Source organism: Bubalus kerabau, chromosome 3 (assembly GCF_029407905.1).
Source record: "Bubalus kerabau isolate K-KA32 ecotype Philippines breed swamp buffalo chromosome 3, PCC_UOA_SB_1v2, whole genome shotgun sequence".
NCBI lineage: Eukaryota > Metazoa > Chordata > Mammalia > Artiodactyla > Bovidae > Bubalus > Bubalus kerabau.
This window is the reverse complement of record NC_073626.1, coordinates 92390007-92415223: the sequence shown is the minus strand read 5'-3', so window position 1 is coordinate 92415223 and position 25217 is coordinate 92390007. Positions and strand designations below refer to the sequence as shown.

Below are 25217 nucleotides of genomic sequence, written 5' to 3'. Positions count from 1 at the left end.
CCTTATCTTTGTAGCTCTCTTCATTTGAATTTAACATTGTGGGAATTCAGCAAGGTGTAGGAGAGGATTCTCTGCCTCAGAAGACTCCACATCTGTATTTGAAATCCTGAGTCACTCGCCTGACCAGCTGCATAGCCTAGGAAGTCTCTACACCTCTCTAAACATGACCATGCCCTGGGGAAGCAGGGACAATAATTCTAATCTCACAAGGTTTGGTGATAAAGAGAGCTATTTTATATAAGACATGTGACACACAGATGTTGAAAACCTACAAATTAAGTTCCTGCTATTATAAGTTATTGACTATTAGCTGTTCAGAGCTCATCATTCAAAGCCCAAACCACACTCCTTGAATATAACTGTGACTATTTAACTCTTGATGGCTTTGATTAACATTTTCTTTGGTAGTGAAACTGCAGCACTATCGTGATAAAATCAGCAGCTTCAACTCCAAATAGACTTTCTTTGTCTTAAAAGCAAAAAACGTTGGCATCTGAGCATGATCAAAGAGTAGAAGGATCTAGAATCCTAATTCTCATATTGATTGCTACACTAAAATTTTTCTCAAATTTTATATAAAATTATACTAAACTTAACTATAATTATAATACTATAATTAACTATACTAAAATTTTTCACAAAAATGATGCTACTAAAAAGTAGAATCAATGACTTCTTCAGTTTGACAAAATATATTTGAAAAAGACAAGTATATCAGTAGAGAAATGAATGAAGTAGATGAACAGAGAAAGAAAAACTGTCAATAAACATGAAAAGATTTGATCTCATTAATAATCAAAACAGAATATTAATACAACAAAGATATAATTTTTATTTAATATTATTTTGTAAGTTATAACACCCAGAAGTGACAAGAGGGGATCAATTAAATTTCATCTTTATACACAGATGGAGCTTCATTTACAAACTTTAGGGAGTACAATTTGACATATTTGCCTCAAGAGTCCTAAAAATGTTTATCATCTTTTCAGTTATATTCCCACTTCCTCTATATGAAATAATCAGAAAAACAAAATTTTATTTAAAATTTCTACTGCAGAATTATTTCACAAAAGTAAAAAATGGAAATAACCTATATATCTCCAAATCAAAATGTTTAAATAAATTTTGATAATACATATGATGGCATCAGATCAGATCAGATCAGTCACTCAGTTGTGTCCGACTCTTTGCGACCCCATGAATCACAGCACGCCAGGCCTCCCTGTCCATCACCAACCCCCGGAGTTCACTCAGACTCACATCCATCAAGTCAGTGATGCCATCCAGCCATCTCATCTTCTGTCATCCCCTTTTCCTCCTGCCCCCTATCCCTCCCAGCATCAGAGTCTTTTCCAATGAGTCAACTCTTTGCATGAGGTGGCCAAAGTACAGAAGTTTCAGCTTTAGCATCACTCCTTCCAAAGAAATCCCAGGGCTGATCTCCTTCAGAATGGACTGAATATTTATGATGGCATAATATTATGATGGCATAATATTCTGTATTTAATAATATTTAACTAGAGCACTATGCTCAGTCACTTCAGTTGTGTCCCACTCTTTGCAACCACATAGACTGTATCCCACCAGGCTCCTCTATCCGTGAGATTTTTCAGGCAAGAACACAAGAGCGGGTCTTCCCGCTCTCCTCCAGGGGACCTTCCCGACCCAGTGATCAAACCCAAGTCTCCTGCGGCTCCTGCTTTGCAGGCAGATTCTTGACCACTGAGCCACGGTGGAAGCCCATTTAATTACAGTAGTTCACTACTCTATCAAATGAAAAGTAGAATCATAAAATCAAATGAAAAGTAGAATCATAAAACATATAGGATATGATCTTAATTTACATACATATGCCTAGAAATAAGGATTAGGAGGAAATATATCAAAACATTAATAGTGATTATCTTTGAGGTATCAAACTAAACGATTTTCACATTTTTCAACACTTTTCCCTAATCTCCTATAATGAACACATATTAATGCTGCAGTCAGAAACAACAAGATTTTAACATCACTTCACACTCTGTTAAAGTACTTAGTTCATCGACAGTCACTGAGGATATCATAGGGATATCTTCAGCCAACCTTCTGCATATGTCTTTAAAAAAACACTGATCGTAGAGTCTGGTATTCACCCACATGTGCACTACCATGTTACTCCATTGCTTATAGCAACTCTACTTTCGAGTTCAAAAATTTCAATTTGTGTTCTGAAAATAGGCTAGTATATTTGAAAATAAGGCTATCCCTGAAAATTCAGATACATGAATATCACATAATGACCCTTGCTCTATACTGGAAGCTTACCTGATCTCCAGGACATAAACCAACAAACTAGCCTAGCTTGGTGATCTTTCTATAACATTTCCTCTCATCTTTTGTCTTAGAAGAGGGTCAAAATCAGCATGGTGACTTTCCCTGAGTGTGTAGAAGACAATCAAGAAAATGCTGACTGCCCACTGGGTGCATGACACTCTATTAAGCAAGGGGTACCTCTAACCTGACTCAGCAAAATAAGGTTTGTTAGTGCATTAATGGCTCTTTGTGCAGACGGCAGCTGTAAGCAAAATTCTCCATAAGCAAGCTTAATGCTATGGTAAACCAACAAAAAGAGCCGAAGCAGCCCCTAAGCGCTCTCCTGAAGGTGATAAATGACTTTTCAAGTTGAACCAAATACTTTAACCTAAAAAAGCAGGTAAGCAATACCACTTTTACAGTGGACTTTATCTGTGTATGGATAATGACCCTCAGTTGCAATTTCCTAAGAGAAGAAAAAAAATCCTTAACCCATGCTAATGAATGAAACATAGACTTATTTATCCTAATTTGATTTCATTTCTCTCTATGCCATTTTACAGACTGAAGATGATATACACAAAAACATTTTAATGTGTACAGAAACTCCTTACTTATATAATAGAAGTTAACAAAAGTAAATCAATTATTTGTAATCAATTATTTGTTGTTTTGTTGTTATAGATGCAAGTGGTTAAACTTAAAAAAAAAAAGTAGGTTAGGAAAAATTGAAATGAAAAGGATCTGTCCAATCTCACATTCCTGAGGCACCTACTCTTAATTATTTTTGTTTTAGGGTATTGTCTTATCTTAGGGCATTAATCTAAAAATATAGTGCTGTTCTTGATTAACCAGTTTGAACAACTGTCTGCTGACTTTACATGCCCTCCAATTTGGGAAGTAGGTCAAGTTTATTGAGATATAATTTACACACTGTAACATCCCTCCTTTTTAGTATACAGATTTGAGTTTTGACAACTTCAGCTCAGTCATGCCTCCCCCAAATTTCCTCTTATACCTTTTAGAAAACTACCCCCCTACCCCAACCCATGGCAAACGATGTTTTCTGTTCTTATACATTTGCCTTCTCTAGAACGCTGAATAAATGTGTAGCCTTTTGATTCTGGCTTCTGCCATTCGGCTTAAGGCATCTGAGATTCATTCATGTTGTTACATACAAGTCATTCAATGAGGATGAACCTAGAGATTATCATACTAAGTGAAGTAAGTCAAACAAAGACAAATATCATATAATATCATTTATAAGTGGAATCTAAAAAAGATACAAATGAATTATTTACAAAACAGAAATAGAAAATTTTTTAAATTTTTAATTAAAGAAAGTTCATTGAATGAAGGTTTGAGTTTGTTGATTCATTCACAAATTAAATGACATATTTCCCCAGTTTTTGCTGATTAGGAACAACTCTGTAAGAAATATTAATATACAGATTTTTATATAAAATAAGTTTAATTTCTCTTCTCTAAATATCTAGGAGTGAGATTACCACATTTTATAGAAAGTGTATTTTAAATTTATAGAAAGTTACCAGTGTTTTTCAAAGTAGCATTTTATATTCCTATCAGTAATATTTAAGAGTTCCAGGTACTTAGCAGTCCTGCCAGGACTTGGTATTGTCATCTTGCTTTTTGTTTGTTCGTTGTTTTGCTTTTTTAGCCATTGAAACAGGTATGTGGTGGCATGTCGTTGTGGTTATAATAAGCATTTCCTCATTTTTTTTGGTGTGCTTATTTCTATTCAGGTATCTTCCTGTTCAGGTCTTTTGCTCGCTTCTTACTGGGTTCTTTGTTTCCTTGTTATTGAGTCCTGAGAATCCTTCATGTATTCTGAATTAAGTGTTTTATAAAATATGTATGTGTCTTGCAAATATTATCTCCTGGCTTTCAGCTTGTTTTTTCATTCTTTTATTTGCACCTTTCAAGGAATAGAAGTTTTAAATTTTGATAAAGTCCTATTTATCAATATTTTCTTTTATGGATCATGTTTGTGGTGCTTGCATCTAAGAAATGTTGCCTAACCCAAGAGTAGAAACTTTTCTTCTAAGTTTTTATAGTTTTAGATTTTATTTTTACATTCATGACCTATTCTGACTTAACAATTATAACCATGCCAGGCATGTTTTGAGGTTCTTTTCTCTCTGTCTCTCTCTCTTTTTTTTTTTTTTTTTTTTTTGCCTCTTTTTCCAGCAACATTTGTTGAAAAGAATGTCCTTTCTCTATTGAATTGCCTTTACACTTTTGTAAAAAATCAATTGATCATTAATATGTAGACCTATTTCTGGTTTCTCTATTCTATTCCATTAATCAATGTTCCTCTCTTCTTTTGCCAACAACACATTATCTTAATTACTCTAGATTTATAAGCCTTGGATCAGGCACTGAAGATTTCACTTTTCTTCTTCTTTTTCCAAATAGATTTGGTTTTCATTTCCCTTTACATGTAATTCCTATCTGCCAATGCAAGAGAGATAAGAGATACAGGTTCAGTCTCTGGGCCAGGAAGATTCCTCGGAAGAGGGCATGGCAACCCACACCAGTATTCTTGCCTGGAGAATCCCATGGACAGAGGAGCCTGGCATGCTACAATCCATAGCGTCACCAAGAGTCAGACATGACTGAAGTGACTTAGCACATAATTTTTTTAAAGCTTGGTGAATTGTGCAAAAATCCCTGCTGGGATTTTGATTGTGATTACATTGAGTCTACAGACCTATTTGAAAATAGCTCACATATTAGCAACACTGAAGCTTCAGTTCAGAGAATATAGTATATCATTCCATTTATTAAGGTCTTTAAATTCTTTCAACTGTGTTTCATATTTTCCAAAATAGAGATTTTCCACACATTGTGTTAGATTGACACCTAAGTATTACATGAATTTTTTGATGCCACTGTACATGGTTCCTTTTTCCAATTTTTAAATTTCCATTACTGTTATATAAAAATAGAATTGATTTTTTTTATATTAAGTGTATCATGCAACCTTAAACTTCAACAAGAACTTATTGGTTCTAAAACTTTTTTTGGAGATTCTTTAATATTTTCTATATATAAAATCAAATTATCTGTGAATAGACAAATTTGCACATATTCCTATGTAATCCATATGCCTTATATACATTTTTCTTATGTTAATGTATTGGCTAGGACTTTCCATTTGGTATTGATTAGAAGTAGTAAGAACAGACATCTTTGCCTTGTCCTCACTCTTAGTGAGAACTGTCCAGTCTTTCACAGATAAGTACAAGAGAAGGCAATGGCACCCCACTCTAGTACTCTTGCCTGGAAAATCCCATGGATGGAGGAGCCTGGTAGGCTGCAGTCCATGGGGTCAAGAAGAGTCGGACACAACTGACTGACTTCACTTTCACTTTTCACTTTCATGCATTGGAGAAGGAAATGGCAACCCACTCCGGTGTTCTTGCCTGGAGAATCCCAGGGACAGGGGAGCCTGGTGGGCTGCCGTCTATGGGGTCGCACAGAGTTGGACACGACTGAAGCAATGCAGCAGCAGCAGCAGCAGCTGTTAAGTTTTCTGAAAAAGCTCTTTCTCATGTTAAGAAGTTCACTTCCATTCTTAGTTTGGTGAGAGTTTGTATTACTGATGTTGAGTATTGTCATCTGGTTTCTGTGAATCTATTGATATTGCCATATTTTTTCTTCTTTACTCTACTGAAATGATGAATTGTAATATTAGATTTCCTAACATTTAAAAGTCTTGCATACCCAGGATAAACCCTGCTTGATCATGATGTATTACCCTGTTATTATATTGTTGAATTCAACTTGATATTTTGTTGAAGATTTTTGCAGTCTCTATGAGTGATATTGGTCACTTTTCAGATGAAAAACAATTTGGATTTATTGATTTTCTTTTTTTTTTTTCCTTCAATCATTTTGTATTCTTACCACTATTTCATTCCTCTACCTACTTTGAACTTAATTTATTCCTTTTTATTCTATCTTCTTAAGTTGGTACCTTAGATCAAAAGTTTACAGACTTTTTCCTAAAGGGTCTGCTGCTGCTGCTGCTAAGTCGCTTCAGTCATGTTCGACCCTGAGCGACCCAATAGACGGCAGCCCACCAGGCTCCTCTGTCCCTGGGATCCTCCAGGTAAGAATACTGCAGTGAGTTGCCATTTCCTTCTTCAATGCATGCATGCATTCTAAGTTGTTTCAGTCATGTCTGAATCTGTGTGACCCTATGGATGGCAGCCCACCAGGCTCCTCTGTTCACGTGATTCTCTAGACAAGAATACTGGAGTGGGTTGCCATTTCCTTCTCCACTTAAAGGGTCAGATAGTACATATTTTAGTCTCATGGGCCCTACAGTCTGTGTTGCAGCTACTTAATTCTGCCATCATAGTATAAAAGCAAGCATAGACGATACATAAATAGGTGTTGCTGTGTTTCAATAAAACTTTATTTACAAGTTGGACAGCCAATGGGTCATAGTCTGCCGACCCTTTTCTTAAGTCATCACTTAAGACCTTTCTTTTTTTCTGCTATAAGTATTTAAAGCTCTAAACTTCCTTCCCAGCAACTGCTCCAGCTCATCCATAAATTGTGCTATGCTGTGTTTTTGTTTTCATTGAGTTAGAATATTTTCCATATTTTGTGATGTTCTGGGATCTGTGGGCTATTTAGATATGTGTTGAATAAATTCCAAATATTTGGGGAATTTCCAGATTGTTTTGTTATTGACTTCTAATTTAAATCATTGGGGATGAAAGGACATCATCTGTATAATTTTAGTTATTTTTAATTTCATTTTTATTTATTTCAGAGTCTAACATGCATCTGGCCTGGAGAATGTACCATGTGCATTTGAAAATAATATTATTCCATTGTCAGGTGGAGTGTTCTATAAATGTTATTCAGGTCAAGTTGCTTAATGTTGTGATTCAAATCATCTTTTTTATCTTCACTGATTTTCTGTCTTCTTGTTTTATCAACCACTGAGAGAGGACTGCTAATATTTTCAACTTATATTTGAATTTGGCTATTCTTATTTTTAGTTTTTGAAATTTTTGCTTCACATATTTGAAAAGTTTGTTAATGGGTACATGCACATTAAGATTATTATGCCCTCTTGATGTATATTTATTGTTAGGAAATCTCTTGCTTTATCCCTGGTAATATTTATTATTATGACATGTCTTTCTTTATCACTGGTGATACTCTTTGCTATAAAATCTACTCTCTTGAAATTAATACAGATATCCCAGCTATGCTTAATATTTTTATTGTTTATCTCTCTCTTCATTTTGTTACTGTTAATATAGTTACTCCAGCTTTTTGGTGCTGAATGTCTGCATATTATAGATTTCCCGTCTTCAGACTCTTAACTTTATGTGTACATATGTACACCTGCAAACATACATGCATGCGTGCTAAGTCCCTTCAGTCATGTCCAGCTCTTTGTTACCCTATGGTAACAGCCAGGCTCCTCTGTCCATGGGATTCTCCAAGCAAGAATACTGGAATGGGTTGCCATGCCCTCCTGCAGGGGATCTTCCTGACCCAGGGATCAAACCCACATCTCTTAGGTCCCCTGCATTGGTGGGTGGATTCTTTGCCACTAGCACCACCTGGAAAGCCCACATACATGCCTGCTGCTGCTGTTGCTAAGTCGTTTCAGTCGTGTCCGACTCTGTGTGACCCCACAGATGGCAGCCCACCAGGCTCCTCTGTCCCTGGGATTCTCCAGGCAAGAATACTGCAGTGGGTTGCCATTTCCTTCTCCAATGCATGCATGCATGCAAAGTTGCTTCAGTCATGTCTGACTCTGTGCAACACTATGGACAGCAGCCCACCAGGCTCCTCTGTCCACAAGATTCTCTAGGCTAGAATACTGGAGTGGGTTGCCACTTCCTTCTCCAACATACATACCTATGTGTATATAAATGGTTTTCTTGAAAAGAACATATGGTTGGGTATTGTTTTACATCTAGTCTTCCATACTTATCTTTTAACTGGAGTGTTTAGAGCATATACACTTAATGTATGTATCAATGTGGTTATGTTTAAATCTGTTACCTTTTTATTTTTATCTTTCCTTTTTTTCCTCAATTTTTGCCTTCATTTGGTTTAATTGACTGTTAGTAATCTATATTATTTCTAATATTAGTTTATAAGCTACATCTTTGCTTCCTTTTTAGTTATTACTACAAGATTTATAATATGCACCTTTAAATTATCATAGTTTAATCTAAGAACCTTATTATCATATTCTTCTATTTCCCTCTTCTTGTCTTTTGTGCTATTAACCTCATATGCTTTACACACTTGAAAGAAATCAATAAAATTGATAAATCTCCAGCTAGACTGATCAAGGTAAAAAGAAAGAAAATTCAAATGCTCAATGTCAACAATAAAAGATGGGACAGCACTACAAATACTATTGGTATTAAAAAGTAATAAGGAAATACTATGAAAATCTTTATGATAATGATAATATCCAAAGGAGAGTTCAAGTCCAGCTGTTTTAACAAAGTCAACTTTCTTCTACATGCAAAAAAGCAACACTTTTTAATATAATAGAGCTACTATTTATAGAGAACAGCTATAGGAGAAAAAGATTTTAAAAGGGAGAAAAGTTTGTTCAACTATGCATTTATTATTCTTTAAGGAATCTTCTGCTAATTATATAATTATTCCTTATTCAGTGTTTCAAATTTAGAGTGAATGGGCTATTTCCTGGAAATAGTGGAATTTGAGTGCCAATGCAGGAGATTTAGGAGACGTAGGTTCAATCCATGGATCAGGAAGATCTCCTAGACGAATGGCAACTCACTCCAGTATTTTTGCCTGGAAAATCCCATGGACAGAGGAGCTTGATGGACTACTACTCTGGGTTCGCACAGAGCTGGACATGACTGAGTGACTAAACACACATGCAGTCTCCCTATGGTTTCAGAGAGGTAAAGCTTCACAGTGCAGACCTTTACCCTTGAAGAGCAATAACGGAAATAGAAAGGAGAAAAAAAGCACATTTCTAGAGGATCAGGCCAGGAAAATGTCATGGGATGGAGCTATGATATGTGATGAATTAATATTCTTTAGTGTATTTTGGCTCTGTTTTAAAACAATCTGGTTCCTGAAAACTGTTAATCTGGATTACCACCCTCTAAATTAACATCCCTAAACTAAGCATGCATTTATGAAACTAGACATTTTGCATTAAAATGATCATTGTCCAGATCTTGATGGATTAGATTTTTTTCTAATCTGGTTTTTGACCAGAGTATTAATTCAATCATGGCACTGAATGAAAAATTTACATGGAGCTTAATCAACATACAGAGATGTGGCATCTATCTCTGTCATTTTACCTTAGCATGAGACAAAAATGATAAAACAAATTAGAAGAAAATATATGTGTTTTACTTGCAAAATTAGAGCAACCTAATCATTTTCTCAATGTGAAAAGTTTAATGAAAAAGTAGATTGATCTAATTTGGGATGCTTAAGTCACTGACACATTTAAATTGTTTTTAAAAAAATAATAAGCCAAGCTCTTGAGTCATACTGAATGATTCACCCATGAATTCTTGAGGGGATTAATTTAAAACAATTCCAAAGAAACAGTATCTTCATATACCTATTCTAAATAAGAAGAAGAAAACAATGGAAGAGGGAGGTTATTCTAGAGGAGAAAAAGGGAAGCATCAGGACAGAACAGAATCTTGTTGGTCAATCAGAGCAGGTGAATTCAAGAGCCACGTGATAAGGCAAAAGAGTGAAAAATAATGGAGGGTTGGCTTCTATGGAAATAAAAGTCTTCCTCATCTCTTTCACACTCCTACTCACCTCCTCTCTCTCTGTGTTACTTCTTGCTAGATCCCTAAATGCAAAGGAGGAGTGATCATTATTGTTCAGCTTCCAGGGAACTAAAAGGCCCACATGCTTCAGGGATCCAGTTTTCAAAGAACATGAAAGGCACAGGTCTTGGTCACGACCCTGTCGCCTATTTCTTTTCACAGCAAGCATGGGAAGGGCAGCACCCACTTCACCATAGACCACAACCAGCCACCCTTCTCCACAGACTCTGCCTTTCTCCTACTTAGCAGTCACCCCTGAGATTACGGCCTGGAACTCCTGTCAGGGCTGCCATGAAGGCTGAACTACCATGAGCTACTGAAGATAGAGGGCCCCCACTTCATCACTCTGCCTTCATGCAAGAATTGCAAGACCCTTTGATGGTATCGTAGTGTCAAGATCTAGGATTCTGACATATCACAAACCCCCTTTATTTATCCTAGGTTATTTAATTTTTTAAAGTGTAGAAAAAGGGAGGATATTAGAGTTCCACCATACAATTCAAGGCCAAAGTACCAGGTGGCAAAGAAAGTTACTTTGACTTATTTTCCCGCCATTTTCTACATGGCCCCCTTAGTAACCCCCCTTAGACTGGAGGAGACACACAGCTGAACCGAGACAGTATTCAGGTATTCCTAAGTCTGTTAGCAAAAGTGGAATTTATTATTATTATTATAACTATTAAAACTACTTTTAACAGCTTTATTGAAATAAAATAATATTACATACAATTTGCCAATCTAAAGTATATAATTTGATGGCTTTAGTACATTCATATACTTGTACATTCATCTGGAATTTCTATATCACTTATGAACATATTCCAATATTATTCCAATGTCTTAAACAACATAAAGATAAATCTTGAGATTTTTTACTATTAGCTGTGAAAATTTTTTAATATGAAGTCATAAGCAATCAAAAAATCCAAAAAAAAGCCAAACAGATATAAATGTTAAAGAATGATAGATAATACACACTCTATTCTTAAACCTTTTCCTTTTTCTCCTGTTTAGTTCTGTTTTCTATTTATATTTGAAAATTAATCCTGTTGTTTGATTATTAAAATAAACTACTTATATGCATACGAACATATCTGTTTGAGCTAATTAATGATTTATGCCCACAGTTGATCATTTATAGGATATTTTTCCCCTACATATCTCAAAATGAAGCCAACACTAATTATTTGGTAGCAGGTCAAGACTTAGCTAGAGCAGGAACTACACAGCCTCTGGATGATATTTAGATATCCCTGACCCTCTCCTGAAGGACTTGAAATCACTCTCTTAGGAACATGTTCTGGAACTTCAAGCTGTGTCAGGTTATTAAGTCGTATGCGACTCTATTCATTCTCCTCTCTCCTTAACTTTTTCTTATTTACAATAAGGGATGCAGGTTCTGCCAAGAAAAATACAACAAGCTTGATCTCAGCTACCGCCTAGAATTCTTCCAAAAGGAGAATACAGTTGGCCTCCTTATGCATAGGTTCCACATTTGTCGATGCAATCAACCACCTCCAGAAAGTTCCAAAAAGCAAAAACTGAATTTGCCATGTGTTGGTGGGCTTCTTAGATGGCACTAATGGTAAAGAGCCTGCTTACCAATGCAGGAGACATGAGATGCAGGTTCAATCCGTGAGTTGGGAAGATCCCCTGGAGGAGGGCATGGCAACCCACTCCAGTATTCTTTCCTGGAAAATCCCCATGAATAGAGAAGCCTGGCAGGCTACAGCCCATAGGGTTGCTAAGAGATGGATAGGACTAAAGCAATTTAGCATGCAAGCACAGCAGCTCTTTACATAGTTTTTACATTGTACTTACAACTATTTACATAGTGTTTACATTGACTTCCCTGGTGGCTCAGACGGTAAAGCGTTTATCTACAATGCAAGGAGATGTGGGTTCGAGCTCTGGGTTGGGAAGATCCCCTGGAGAAGGAAATGGCAATCCACTCCAGTACTCAGATCAGATCAGATGAGATCAGTCGCTCAGTCGTGTCCGACTCTTTGCGACCCCATGAATCGCAGCATGCCAGGCCTCCCTGTCCATCACCAACTCCTGGAGTTCACTCAGACTCATGTCCATCAAGTCAGTGATGCCATCCAGCCATCTTATCCTCTGTCGTCCCCTTCTCCTCCTGCCCCCAATCCCTCCCAGCATCAGAGTCTTTTCCAATGAGTCAACTCTCCGCATGAGGTGGCCAAAGCACTGGAGTTTCAGCTTTAGCATCATTCCTTCCAAAGAAATCCCAGGGCTGATCTCCTTCAGAATGGACTGGTTGGATCTCCTTGCAGTCCAAGGGACTCTCATGAGTCTTCTCCAACACCACAGTTCAAAAGCATCAATTCTTCGGCGCTCAGCCTTCTTCACAGTCCAACTCTCACATCCATACATGACCACAGGAAAAACCATAGCCTTGACTAGACGAACCTTTGTTGGCAAAGTAATGTCTCTGCTTTTGAATATGCTCTCTAGGTTGGTCATAACTTTCCTTCCAAGGAGTAAGTGTCTTTTAATTTCATGGCTGCAGTCACCATCTGTAGTGATTTTGGAGCCCAGAAAAATAAAGTCTGACACTGTTTCCACTGTTTCCCCATCAATTTCCCATGAAGTGGTGGGACCGGATGCCATGATCTTCCTTTTCTGAATGTTGAGCTTTAAGCCAACTTTTTCACTCTCCACTTTCACTTTCATCAAGAGGCTTTTGAGTTCCTCTTTACTTTCTGCCATAAGGGTGGTGTCATCTGCATATCTGAGGGTATTGATATTTCTCCCGGCAATCTTGATTCCAGCTTGTGTTTCTTCCAGTCCAGCGTTTCTCATGATGTACTCTGCATATAAGTTAAATAAACAGGGTGACAGTATACAGCCTTGATGAACTCCTTTTCCTATTTGGAACCAATCTGTTGTGCCATGTCCAGTTCTAACTGTTGCTTCCTGATCTGCATACAAATTTCTCAAGAGGCAGGTCCGGTGGTCTGGTATTCCCATCTCTTTCAGAATTTTCCACAGTTTATTGTGATCCACACAGTCAAAGGCTTTGGCATAGTCAATAAAGCAGAAATAGATGTTTTTCTGGAACTCTCTTGCTTTTTCGATGATCCAGCGGATGTTGGCAATTTGATCTCTGGTTCCTCTGCCTTTTCTAAAACCAGCTTGAACATCAGGAAGTTCACGGTTCACTCCAGCACTATTGCCTAGAAAATCCCATAGACAGAGGAGCCTGGTAGGCCCCAGTTTATGGGGTCGCAAAGAGTCGAACACGACTGAGCAACTTCACTTACATTGTATTAGTTAATATAAGTAATCTAGAGATGATTTAAAGTATATGGGAGGATGTACATAGATTACATGCAAATACTACACAGTTGTATGTAAGGGACTTGAGCATCCTCAAATCTCTGTATCCCAGGGTAGAACCAGTCCTTCTGTGCTCTAAAAATGGATTTGAAAGTAACAATCATATTAAAAAAAAACATAACCTTGGGAAAAACCAACTGCTTTCACATAATAATAAATCATTCACAGAGTCTAGAGAGTACTTCTTTTTCACACATTCTTTCATGTTAAAGTACTCCTTCCTGTAAGTTAGGAAAGTCTGGGTATCCCTCATTGTTGACTAAGCCGTGGAGACATCCAGTTCAAAGGCTTGGAAGTGACCTATTCAGAGATACTATGGAGATGGCAGCAGAACAAGAACAGAAGTTTTAAGAGACAAGGACAGGAAAATAGGCACATTTTCTAATGCAAAGGCTTGGAATTCATATATTTGAAGCATTTCATCTCACTACAATATTTTTTTTAATTTAATTTTATTTTATTTTTAAACTTTACATAATTGTATTAGTTTGGCCAAATATCAAAATGAATCCACCACAGGTATACATGTGTTCCCCATCCTGAACCCTCCTCCCTCCTCCCTCCCCATTCCATCCCTCTGGGTCGTCCCAGTGCACCAGCCCCAAGCATCCAGTATCATGCATCGAACCTGGGCTAGCAACTCGTTTCATACATGATATTTTACATGTTTCAATGCCATTCTCCCAAATCTTCCCACCCTCTCCCTCTCTCACAGAGTCCATAAGACTGTCTCTTTTGCTGTCAATATTTTTTTTTTAGTGTTAGATTGCCAGATAAAAGTACAGAATGCCAAGCTAAATTGATATTAGACAGCAATTAATTTTTAATATATGTATGTCCCATGTCATATTTGTAACATAACTAAAAAATTATTTGTTGTTTATCTGAAATTCAGTTTAACTGGACATGCTATGACTTGCTAAGTATATGACTATTTAATGTGGCTTTTAAAATTATCTGTAAATGCCTTTGGCTCTAGATTTTTAAGCTTCAGGTTAGTCTTACCCACAAAACTCCAGGCTCAGTACAACCAACTGCTTACTTGACATCTCCACTCAGTGCTTAATAGACATTTAAAGGTCAACATACCAACACCAAGCTCCAACTCTCTGCCTCCATGCCTCAGTCCTCCTCAGACTGCTCCTGCAGTTAGCTTCACCCCTCTTAATGGCCTCTTCTATTGCTTAGGCCAAAACTGGGTGTCATCCTTTGCTCCTCTCATACTCTCACACCTCAAATACTTCATTTTTGCATCCTTGTAGTAAAACGAAGGAACTCTCAGTGGGTCCAGGCAGTAGAGAGAATGAAGAAATATGCCCGCAAGTACTCCTGCACAGAGTTGCTTTGAGTCCAAAGAAGTCTCTTTTTCAGAACCACGGAGCCTCTTGCTACATTTGTGTCAGTCAACCAATAAATGACTGTCCTTAAAGAAAGGCAAAGGTGACATCTTTTGCATGATAAACTCCGTCAGTCCAAGGCTTTCACTTTCAGCTCAGCTTAAAATGTATAGTAGGAACTGCTAACTGCTGTTAAGTGGGAAAACAAGACAAAACTCATCACCTGAAACCCCCACTCCCACTCGAGTTATTAAATGAAAGTTCTTTTTTCACTTTTGGAGTAATAGCACCTAGCCTTCTAGAGGCCTAATAATCCTTTCCAACTAGAAGACAAAGGACTTTCATAAAATAAGTAGAGGATATACAATGTGTAAATCTGTATAATACCCAAGTCCAGCTTCAAATTTGAGAACCCCAAGACATTTTCTGGCAATTTGTTGTTTGTACACATGATAAATGTTTGGAGATCATGTCAGGTCTTCCTTATCAAACACCAAGGAACACAGAAACAGATAATTAGAGCAACTCAGAACAATCTAATTTTTTTAGCCAGTCCAAACCAATAAACATTTTCTCTAAGTTTCTACCAGACCAGCAGTTACCCTCTGAGATTCTCAGCAAGGAGCAATGATTTCTACTTTGCTGCCAAGGCTTAACGCGCCTAAGGTGCTAGAGATGCTGGAGGAGAACAGCCAAAGCAAAAAGGGTTTATTGGTTCATCAATATTTTCAGATATTTCAGGTCCTAGGCCTGGTGCTCAGCAGAGTCAAATTGGAAAGTGATGTTTTCTGTCATGCAGTTTTGCTATGTCACTGTGTCAATAGCAACTTCTCATATAATATGTCAATCATGGCATGTATGTTTTCAAAAGATGGTAAATGTGATTAACAATACAATTTGTAAGTGACTAGGTCAAAATTAATGAAGGTAACTACATGAGAAAAACAATTTAAAAGATGAAATAAATTACCTTGAATCCCTCTATCAAATAATCAAAGATTTTTATAAAAGCAAGAATCAAAAATGCAATGCACAATCTACATTTTTTCGGTGGGACACAAAGAGAAGTAAAGCTTCTTAAAGAGATTTGAAACTGATTTCATTCCACATAGAAAAGTTCACTGTAAAAGTTCGATTTTGGTAAGTACTTTTCTACTATATTGCCACATTATCTCCATATCAGGCATTTTCCATAGCCTTTGCCCAATAGCCCAGTCGGTAAAGAATCTGCCTGCAATTCAGGAGACCCCAGTTAAATTCCTGGGTCGGGAAGATCCCCTGGAGAAGGGATAGGCTACCCACTCCAGTATTCTTGGGCTTCCTTGGTGGCTCAGCTGGTAAAGAATCTGCCTGCAATACAGGAGACCTGGGTTCCATCCCTGGGTTGGGAAGATTCCCTGGAGTAAGGGAACAGCTACCCACTCCAGTATTCTTACCCAGAGAATTCCATGGACTGTATAGTCCATGGGGTCACAATGAGTTGGACAAGACTAAGCAACTTTCACTTCTTTTTTTTTAATTTTCAGGAAACAAGCAAATTTGAAGGGACGATCTATTTTCTTTGTTTTTTGCACATTTTAATTTCAAAAGTTTCCATGCCTTTTTGAGAACATAGCAGGGCATATTTTCCTATGTTGCTATGCCTAGTGTTTCTAAACACCGAAATTTTCTAAAGAATCTGTCACATAATAAACCTTTCAAGCTAGATTAAAAAATTATTGAGTCTACTGTTTAAATGTCTGCAACAAAACTATTAGTTCCCTGAAATAAAAAAGGATGTACAGATAGCCTTCAGAGGCAACTTGAGAGGTACCCAGTCAGAACTGTGATCTCCAGCAGACTGTGTATGTGTATGTAAAAGTGTGTAAATTCAATTAAATCATCAAGAGCACTTTGAATACTCCAAGTTAGTGGAGTTTCTGCCCATTTCTTATAAAGACTTTCCATAGCCATTTTTCTTCCCATTGATGAATTTACTGACTCTGAACACAAATGTTTCCCTTTATCACATCATCTTCTGGCTAAGTCTCTGGGTAACCGCTCTCCTAAGAGGCTGGCCTTTTCAAAGATAAGAAATGTTTTAATTCTCATATTGCATCAACTGATCACTTCCAACAATTAAATTCTCATTTGAATACAATGTTTGGTAAATCTCTCAGACCATCTGAAACACTGACTCTGCATTTGACAGCAATCATACTATTCAAAACATTCTCCCCAGTATGTCGCTAAGATGAAAACTACCTGGAGTATAGCTATTAATGTCAAACAGATTGTCACAAAAATGCATAAAAATCATCTTTGGACAAAATACAGGCCAACGGAAAAACACCGTAGTTCTTATGTGCAAATATTTTAAATGTCTTTTTGGGATGTTTAAAGAATGAGTTAGCAAGGAATCTGCTCCTGGTGTCTCTCCGTAACCCAGAATAACGTTATAATGAAAAGAGTTTTAGGGTTAAAGGATTTTTCATCATAGCACACTATAATTTTACTAAAAGATGCATTTGCCCCAGTTTCTAGTCAACATTATAAAGAAATGTTTAATTTCTAGCTTGGGCCGAGGGTTCTATTTAGCCTATCAAAGCACAGACCTGTTATAAACGCTGGGACTCTTGCCAGAACATTTTTTCCCCTGCAACTCTTAGTAAAGATCATACCTCGAAAGCACTGTGCCTTGCAAACCACGCAGATTTAAGCTCCCACTCCCACCTACGGAGCTTGGCACCAGCGGCTTTTGAGGTAACCCTCATCTCTTAAAACTCAGACTGAATTGCCACCACCACTCCCTACCCTCCCACCACCGTCTCCCCATCCTTGCTCAGCTCTCCGGAGCTCAGCACAGAGCATCCCTAAAGCCCCAGCAGAGTGAACTCAGGGTGTCACCCAACTCCCAGCCCTGCGCACACCCACAAACACTTTCCTAGTCCCTCCGCTGCAAACTGCCCCCCAAGCTGTCACTCAGCTCCCCTCAGCTCCCCCCTAACACCATACCCCCACGTCCCTGTAGCTTTTTCCCTCCTCCTAGTGGCTTCATCCTCGACACACCTGTCTACCCCGCTATCAGACGTCAGGTGCCCACGCTGAGCCCTATCCCACGCCACTCTCAATCCAGCTGGCGCTACCCACCCTTCCCCGAGGAAGGTCATTTCGCTCGGAGCACCTTCTTCCCCCATCCCTCGCCCACCCGCAAACAGCCCCCGACTTCCACCCTCGCGGGCTCGGAGAAAAGAGAGCCTGTGGTACCTGCCGAGAGTGCGGCGGCGGCGGCGAGCAGAAAAGCCTGGCGAAGCGCGGCGCAGAGCGCTCGGGTCATGGCCACAAGGCGCCGCGCCCGGGCTGCGAGGCCCGGGAGAGGAGCGGCCGGGGCAGCGCGGGCCGCTTTGAAGTTCCCGGGGCACCTAAAGGAAGCGCAGCCCGGCACCCTTTTGAAGTGTGCGGTTGGCTCTATTCAGCGCTGGCGTCCCCCTCCCCTGCCTCCCCCATCCCCCGCCCCCCGCGGCTGGCTGTGCGCGGGGCTCCAGCCACTGGCCCCGCAGCCGGGCTGGCAGGGGCGGGGGGTGGGGGGGCGACAGAGCCCGCCCCTGCCGCGCCTCCGCCCCTGGGCTCTCCGGCAGCTGCCCGGGGCCTGGCGCTGCCCAGCAGGCGGGCAAAGGCGGCTCGTGGGAGAGGCAGTGAGATCGCCCAGAGGCGGGGCGGCGATGGGTACGGAGCGGAATAAGAAAGATGGTGGGGTGGCACGGAGTCCCCAGGACTGGGTACGCTGAGAAGCGGGTCGGGACAGGAGGGAAAGCCCTACTGAGACTTTAGGAAAACTTAAACCCTGAAGCAGTTGCTTCCTGGTGGCTCCGCTCTGTAGTCTCCTACTGTAGATCCATGCGTCCAGGTCTCTTGACACTCACTTGTCGTCAGTGCCCTCAAGGTTTTCTAACGTGATTGAGCCCTGAAACACCCAGGCTCCAGGCTCCGCCACGTCCTGGCTGTGCGCGCCTCTGTGGAAGGGCGCCCTCTGTGTCCAACTCTGGAAATAATCAGTTGCCCCACTGCCTGGGTTCCCTGTAGCTGTGGTTTAAACAAATTTCTTCTCTGATCTGGTGCCTTCAAGCAACCCTTCCCTCCAGCAACCCATCCTTCTATGAATGGCGACCGAAGGCAGACTACCTGCGCCACGCGATGTGGTCGTCTGCAGTGCGTAATCCAGGTTTGGAAGGAAGTACAGGACCAGTCCTACGGAAGATATTTTAGCAACTACAATTTTAGTAATCGAAACACTGAGGGGCAGAGTGGAATCATACACAGAGTTTAAGGAGAGGTGAAGAATGATATAAAGTAATATATTAGAAACTTGTTTTAGTGTTGTTTAAATCCCTGGGGCTTATCAAATGAGTGTTTCCCATGTGGATTGTGTTTGCAAGTATAAGGGCAGGCTTACCAATTAATAATTAGCCTAAATTCAATCCACGTATTTAGCCTGTACATTAAAGTGAGTAGGATTTTTTCAAATTTTTATTAGAGTGTAGTTGATTTATAATGTTATGTTAGTTTTCGGTGTACAGCAAAGTAAATCAATTATCAGTTCAGTTCAGTCGCTCAGCAGTGTCTGACTCTTTGCGACCCCATGAATCGCAGCAGGCCAGGCCTCCCTGTCCCTCACCAACTCCCGGAGTTCACTCAGACTCATGTCCACCGAGTCAGTGATGCCATCCAGCCATCTCATCTTCTGTCGTCCCCTTCTCCTCCTGCCCCCAATCCCTCCCAGCATCAGAGTCTTTTCCAATGAGTTAACTCTTGGCATGAGGTGGCCAAAGTACTGGAGTTTCAGCTTTAGCATCATTCCTTCCAAAGAACACCCAGAGCTGATCTCCTTCAGAATGGACCACCCTTATGGCAGAAAGTGAAGAGGAACTAAAAAGCCTCTTGATGAAAGTGAAAGTGGAGAGTGAAAAAGTTGGCTTAAAGCTCAACATTCAGAAAACGAAGATCATGGTATCTGGTCCCATCACTTCATGGGAAATAGATGGAGAAACAGTGGAAACAGTGTCAGACTTTATTTTTCTGGGCTCCAAAATCACTGCAGATGGTGACTGCAGCCATGGAATTAAAAGATGCTTACTCCTTGGAAGGAAAGTTATGACCAACCTAGATAGCATATTGAAAAGCAGAGACATTACTTTGCCAACAAAGGTCTGTCTGGTCAAGGCTATGGTTTTTCCAGTGTTCATGTATGGATGTGAGTGTTGGACTGTGAAGAAAGCTGAGCGCCGAAGAATTGATACTTTTGAACTGTGGTGTTGGAGAAATCAATTATACATATACATATATCCACTCTTTTTAAATCTTTTTCCCATATAGGCCTTAAGAGACTATTGAGTAGCATTCCTTGTGCTATATGCTGCTAAGTCGCTTTAGTCGTGTCCGACTCTGTGCCACCACATAGACGGCCTCCTACCAGGCTCCTCCATCTCTGGGATTCTCCAGGCAAGAACACTGGAGTGGGTTGCCATTTCCCTTTCCAATGCACGAAAATGAAAAGCGAAAGCGAAATCGCTCAGTCGTGTCCGACTCTCAGCGACCTCATGGACTGCAGCCTACCAGGCTCCTCTGTCCATGGGATTTTCCAGGCAAGAGTACTGGAGTGGGGTGCCATTGCCTTCTCCGTTGTGCTATATAGTAGGTCCTTATTGTTGTTGTTCAGCCACTCGTCGTTTCTGACTCTTTGCGACCCCATGGACTGCAGCACTGCCAGGCTTTCCTGTCCATCACCAACTCCCAGAACATGCTCAAATTCATGTCCATCGAGTTGGTGATGCCATCCAACCATCTCGTCCTCTGTCATCCCCTTTTCTTACTGCCTTCAAGCGTTCCCAGCATCAGGGTCTTTTCTAACAAGTTGGCTATTTGCATCAGGTGGCCAAGGTATTGGAGATTCAGCTTCAGCATCAGTCCTTATTAATTATCTCTTTTATATATAGTAGTGTGTATATGTCAGTCTGAATGGAATTATTTTCAACTGAAAAACACAGAAAGCCAAGAATCCAGTACTGGTGTTGTTGCTGCTGTTAGGTGGCTCTTTGAAGAATGGTTGTCATATAAATTAATTGCTTTAGAGTAAGAGATATTACTTGCTTCTGCATCTAGTTTAGCACTAAATAATGCATGTTCTTTCTGAAGTCTATGAAAGACTTCATCTGATGAAGGTGAAATGATGTATACAACTGACTTAATCGAAGAAACCACAGTATTGGGGCTGGGATGTTTGTCGGACTTTGCATAATAATGACAGTCTTGAGGATCTCACCCAGCCCAAACACCACCACCACTTTGCATGAATCAAAATATCCGTAAGCATAAAGTGACTTTGTTCTCTTTTTCACTCTGGATCCAAGTAAACAAATCCAAAAAAAAAAGGAGATGTGGGACAAGCCTGAGCCCTTCCAGACACCCACAAAACAGATGCTTTTTTGAGAAAAGACAAGAAAATGCTAGGACACATTACATTTTGACTGACTTGGCTGGCTCGTTATTTGGTAAGTATACCCTAGGTTGGAATCTACCATTGGATCATGAGACTTGGAGCCTGAAGATTGGGGCCTGTTTCCTCAAAAGTAAATGGAACTTCTTTCCTCCCTATTTCTCAGAACGACAACGGGATTAATAAGGGTAGTGAATGTGAACACACTGTCAAACCTTAAGGCATTACACTAATGTCAGATATTTACCTTGCACATATTTAGTCTCTTAAATACTGTAAGCAGTGTCCCTGCAAGTTGGAAAACTCTCATCTTCTAAGAAAACAAGGTTAGTATCCTAAGAAGTCTGATACTAAATAATGCCAATACTCTAAACAAACTTCTAAACAAACATTTTCCTCTTAGCCTAATGGTGCATTGCCCACTGTGGTATCTGCCAGCCACATGTGAATAGTGACCACTTGAACAAGCGCTGTAAGTGTAAAATGCATGCTGGATTTCAAAGACTTACTATGAAATCAGAATATAAAATGCATCAGTAATAATTTTTATATTATTTACATTTTGAAATGATAATATTTTTGCAACATTGGGTTAAATAAAATATACTAAATATTACTAATATTACTAAAATTAATTTCTCCTATTGCTTATTACTTTTTAATATAGCTATTAGAAAATTTTAAATTACATATGTGACTCATATTCTGTCTCTATAGGACAGTGCTGGTCTAATGAATCCTCTTCAAATGGCAAAAGATCATTATGTTTGTTTTGACTTAAGCACAGTATACAGAAGCCAAGACTTGTTAGGTGCCTTGCCAGTCAACATGTGGCCAGCCAATGAAGGAAGCAGGAACTCTTGAATTCTTGGTGCAACGTTCTATGATACAACAAAAAAAAATTAATATTTAAAAATCTAAATACCTTAGTTTACAGGATTATTTTACACTACACCTTCAAATCCCATTTTCCTCTGTCCTAAGTACATATTCTTCTTCCAACATCAGTACTATGGCAAGTTTGAAGTAAAGTGTTAACCACTCTCCAAATATTAAATTCCAATGGCTGGCAAAGTAAATATTTAGGCAACTGTAAAAATATTAGGCAACTGTAAATATTTTTGATATGCTTTAAGAAAAGAGTTTCACCCTTATAATGTGTCCCAGTTTTTACTTAAAAGAATATACTTTATTTGTATATGCACATGAACACACCTATGGAAATTAATCCAGTTTAAGAATGCAGTATCTTTTAAAATGAGCTATTATTCAAAAAGAGTATTATTAAGAAAATACTGTTTGGAGTGACTCTTGCCATTTAATATAAGCAGCACAAATGCATTGTTCAAAATGTGATAAAATACAATACATCTTTCACATATTTGTATGTAACAGAAAATAATTTACATGTGAGATTTTTTTAAATTAAACTGGAAAAAAATTTACATGCAAATATGTTTCTCAAGATTTAACCTTCTCCCCACCCTTAATCATCTATTTGTATATATTCATTACCATAGCAACATTATATCACTACTCCTGGATTCTCATCATCAAAGGAAAACAAAAAAAAACAAATAATTGAGAAGTTCATAACCCATCAGCAAAACAGACTTTGGGTGAGTAAATCTTATATAACCAATCAAAGCAGGTATAAATTGTAAAGATTTGATACATTTGAAGAATAACATTCTGAATTAATAAGGCAGTTCAGTTCAGTTCGGTTTCTCAGTTGTGTCCGACTCTTTCCGACCCCATGAATTGCAGCACGCAGGCCTCCCTGTCAATCACCAACTCCTGGAGTTCATTCAAACTCATGTCCATCGAGTCAGTGATGCCATCCAGCCATCTCATCCTCTGTCGTCCCCTTCTCCTCCTGCCCCCAGTCCCTCCCAGCATCAGAGTCTTTTCCAATGAGTCAACTCTTCGCATGAGGTGGCCAAAGTACTGGACTTTCAGCTTTAGCATCATTCCTTCCAAAGAACACCCAGGGCTGATCTCCTTCAGAATGGACTGGTTGGATCTCCTTGCAGTCCAAGGGACTCTCAAGAGTCTTCTCCAACACCACAGTTCAAAAGCATCAATTCTTCCGTGCTCAGCTTTCTTCACAGCCCAACTCTCACATCCATACAAATAAATGTATAATAACAGAACTTTGAAAATGACTACTGGTTGAGTGTGGTTGTTTAAGTTTTTTTTTTTTTTTTTTATCATACAGGTTTCTTTTGTTATTATCCTTTCCAAAATCATGAATGCCATGCATCTTAATTTCTCATTTCATCTTGGAACATGAACTTGTCATTGAACAAGCATATGGTGAGGAGGCTTGCTAAGATAATTTGTTATATACTGTCAAGGTCTAATCTTTTCTCATTTTTACTGCATTTTTCCTTCCCTAAACTCACATTCTCTCTAAAGAAGTGCATGAGACACTTGTCTCCACTCATCTTATCTCTTAATCCCAAAAATCTTTGCCTTGGGGAATCCTGATTTCATTTCACTTCTTCTTCTCCTTCTCCTTCATCTGTTGTTGATTCTATTCCATGAAAATAGTCATGTGTTTTAGGACCTTTATTGAAATTCTACAGTATGTACCTTCCAAGTGTATACCTCATGGGACAGCTCGGGTCTCATAAAAAAGAAAAATAATGACTCCCCTCTGTGGACATGGATAATAGGGGAATATCAAACAGTTTCTTAGCTCAACTGCCACTAATAAAAGCTTCACGTCTTTTTTAAGATTCACATATGTGTTTTCATCACCTTCCAAAATGGCTGTGCCCCTTCATTGATTTTCACATGCTTTTAATACTATTAATAAATAAGGTCTTTCCACAAACTCAAACTTTGTTTTCTCTTCTGCTGACTAATGTCAATGTGCTGAGCTGATTAGCTGCATTCAATACAGGTTCTATCTGTAAAAGGCAGGTCAGAGATCCAGTTCCAAGTAGGCAAGCCACTACTATTTGGATCATTTCCTTAGAGTGGGCCTATAATTATACTCCACCAGAGTGAGGTCACAGGAAATAGGAGAGTTAGATTATTCAGTTCAAATCTACCCTTTCCTAAGTAAATGACTCAAAGAGGACAGATATTTTTAACCCCAGACAAATAACCTGTTTTTCCCCCCTTATCACTTTCCTGTATCATCTTTTATATTCAATTAATCAGCAGTTTCTATGGATTCTAAGTTTTATAAAAAATCTCTCATTTTTTTTCACTTCTTTCCATCTCACTGCAACAATCCAACCTCAGGTCATCATCTCCTTTAGCTTGAAATGTCAAAAATGCCTCCTCACTGGTCTGCCTTCCTTGAGGTTCACTCCTCTGCAATCTATTCTCATGGACCCGAGTCAGAGGGATCTTTTTATAGCACAAATGTGATCATGTAACTGGGCTTCCCTAGTAGCTCAGTTGGTAAAGAATCTGCGATCATGTAACTGAGTGCTACCTAAGACATATTGCTGGTTCTAATGCTGGTAGTTCTGACACTGGCAGCAGAAATTAACTTGGCACATAATGCTGCTGCTGCCGCTAAGTCACTTCAATCGTGTCCGACTCTGTGAGACCCCATAATGAGCACTGAATAAATACTTATTGAAAGAATAAGTAAATGACATTTAAGACCCTCAACCGTATTGCCCTAAACCTGCTTTTCCAAGTGTATGTCCATTTTTCTCCCTTCTCCCTACACACTAGCACTGTATTTGTTGAATGACTGACTTAGCTCAATGACTGCAGTGTTTTCATAGCTAAAGGTCTGCTCCTTTGTATTCACATTGCAAAACCAGAGACTGTAGTTTGGGTAAGTACCGATAATGAGAATGAATACTAAAACTGAGCAAAAAGAGGAGTCTTGTAGGCTATAGTCCATGGGGTCGCAAAGAGTCGGACACGACTGAATGA

General features: G+C 39.1%; 1 protein-coding gene across 1 annotated transcript in view; it reads right to left on the bottom strand.

Annotated features, from left to right (window-relative positions):
• ACVR1C (activin A receptor type 1C) overlaps window positions 1–18254 on the bottom strand; it is an 82928-nt gene extending 64674 nt beyond the window's left edge. The window contains exon 1 of the mRNA XM_055572517.1: window positions 18086–18254. Coding sequence (XP_055428492.1) covers window positions 18086–18155 — 70 coding nt within the window. The 5' untranslated portion in view covers window positions 18156–18254. The remainder of the gene's footprint in view (window positions 1–18085) is intronic.
• Between the last annotated feature and the right edge of the window lie 6963 nt (window positions 18255–25217).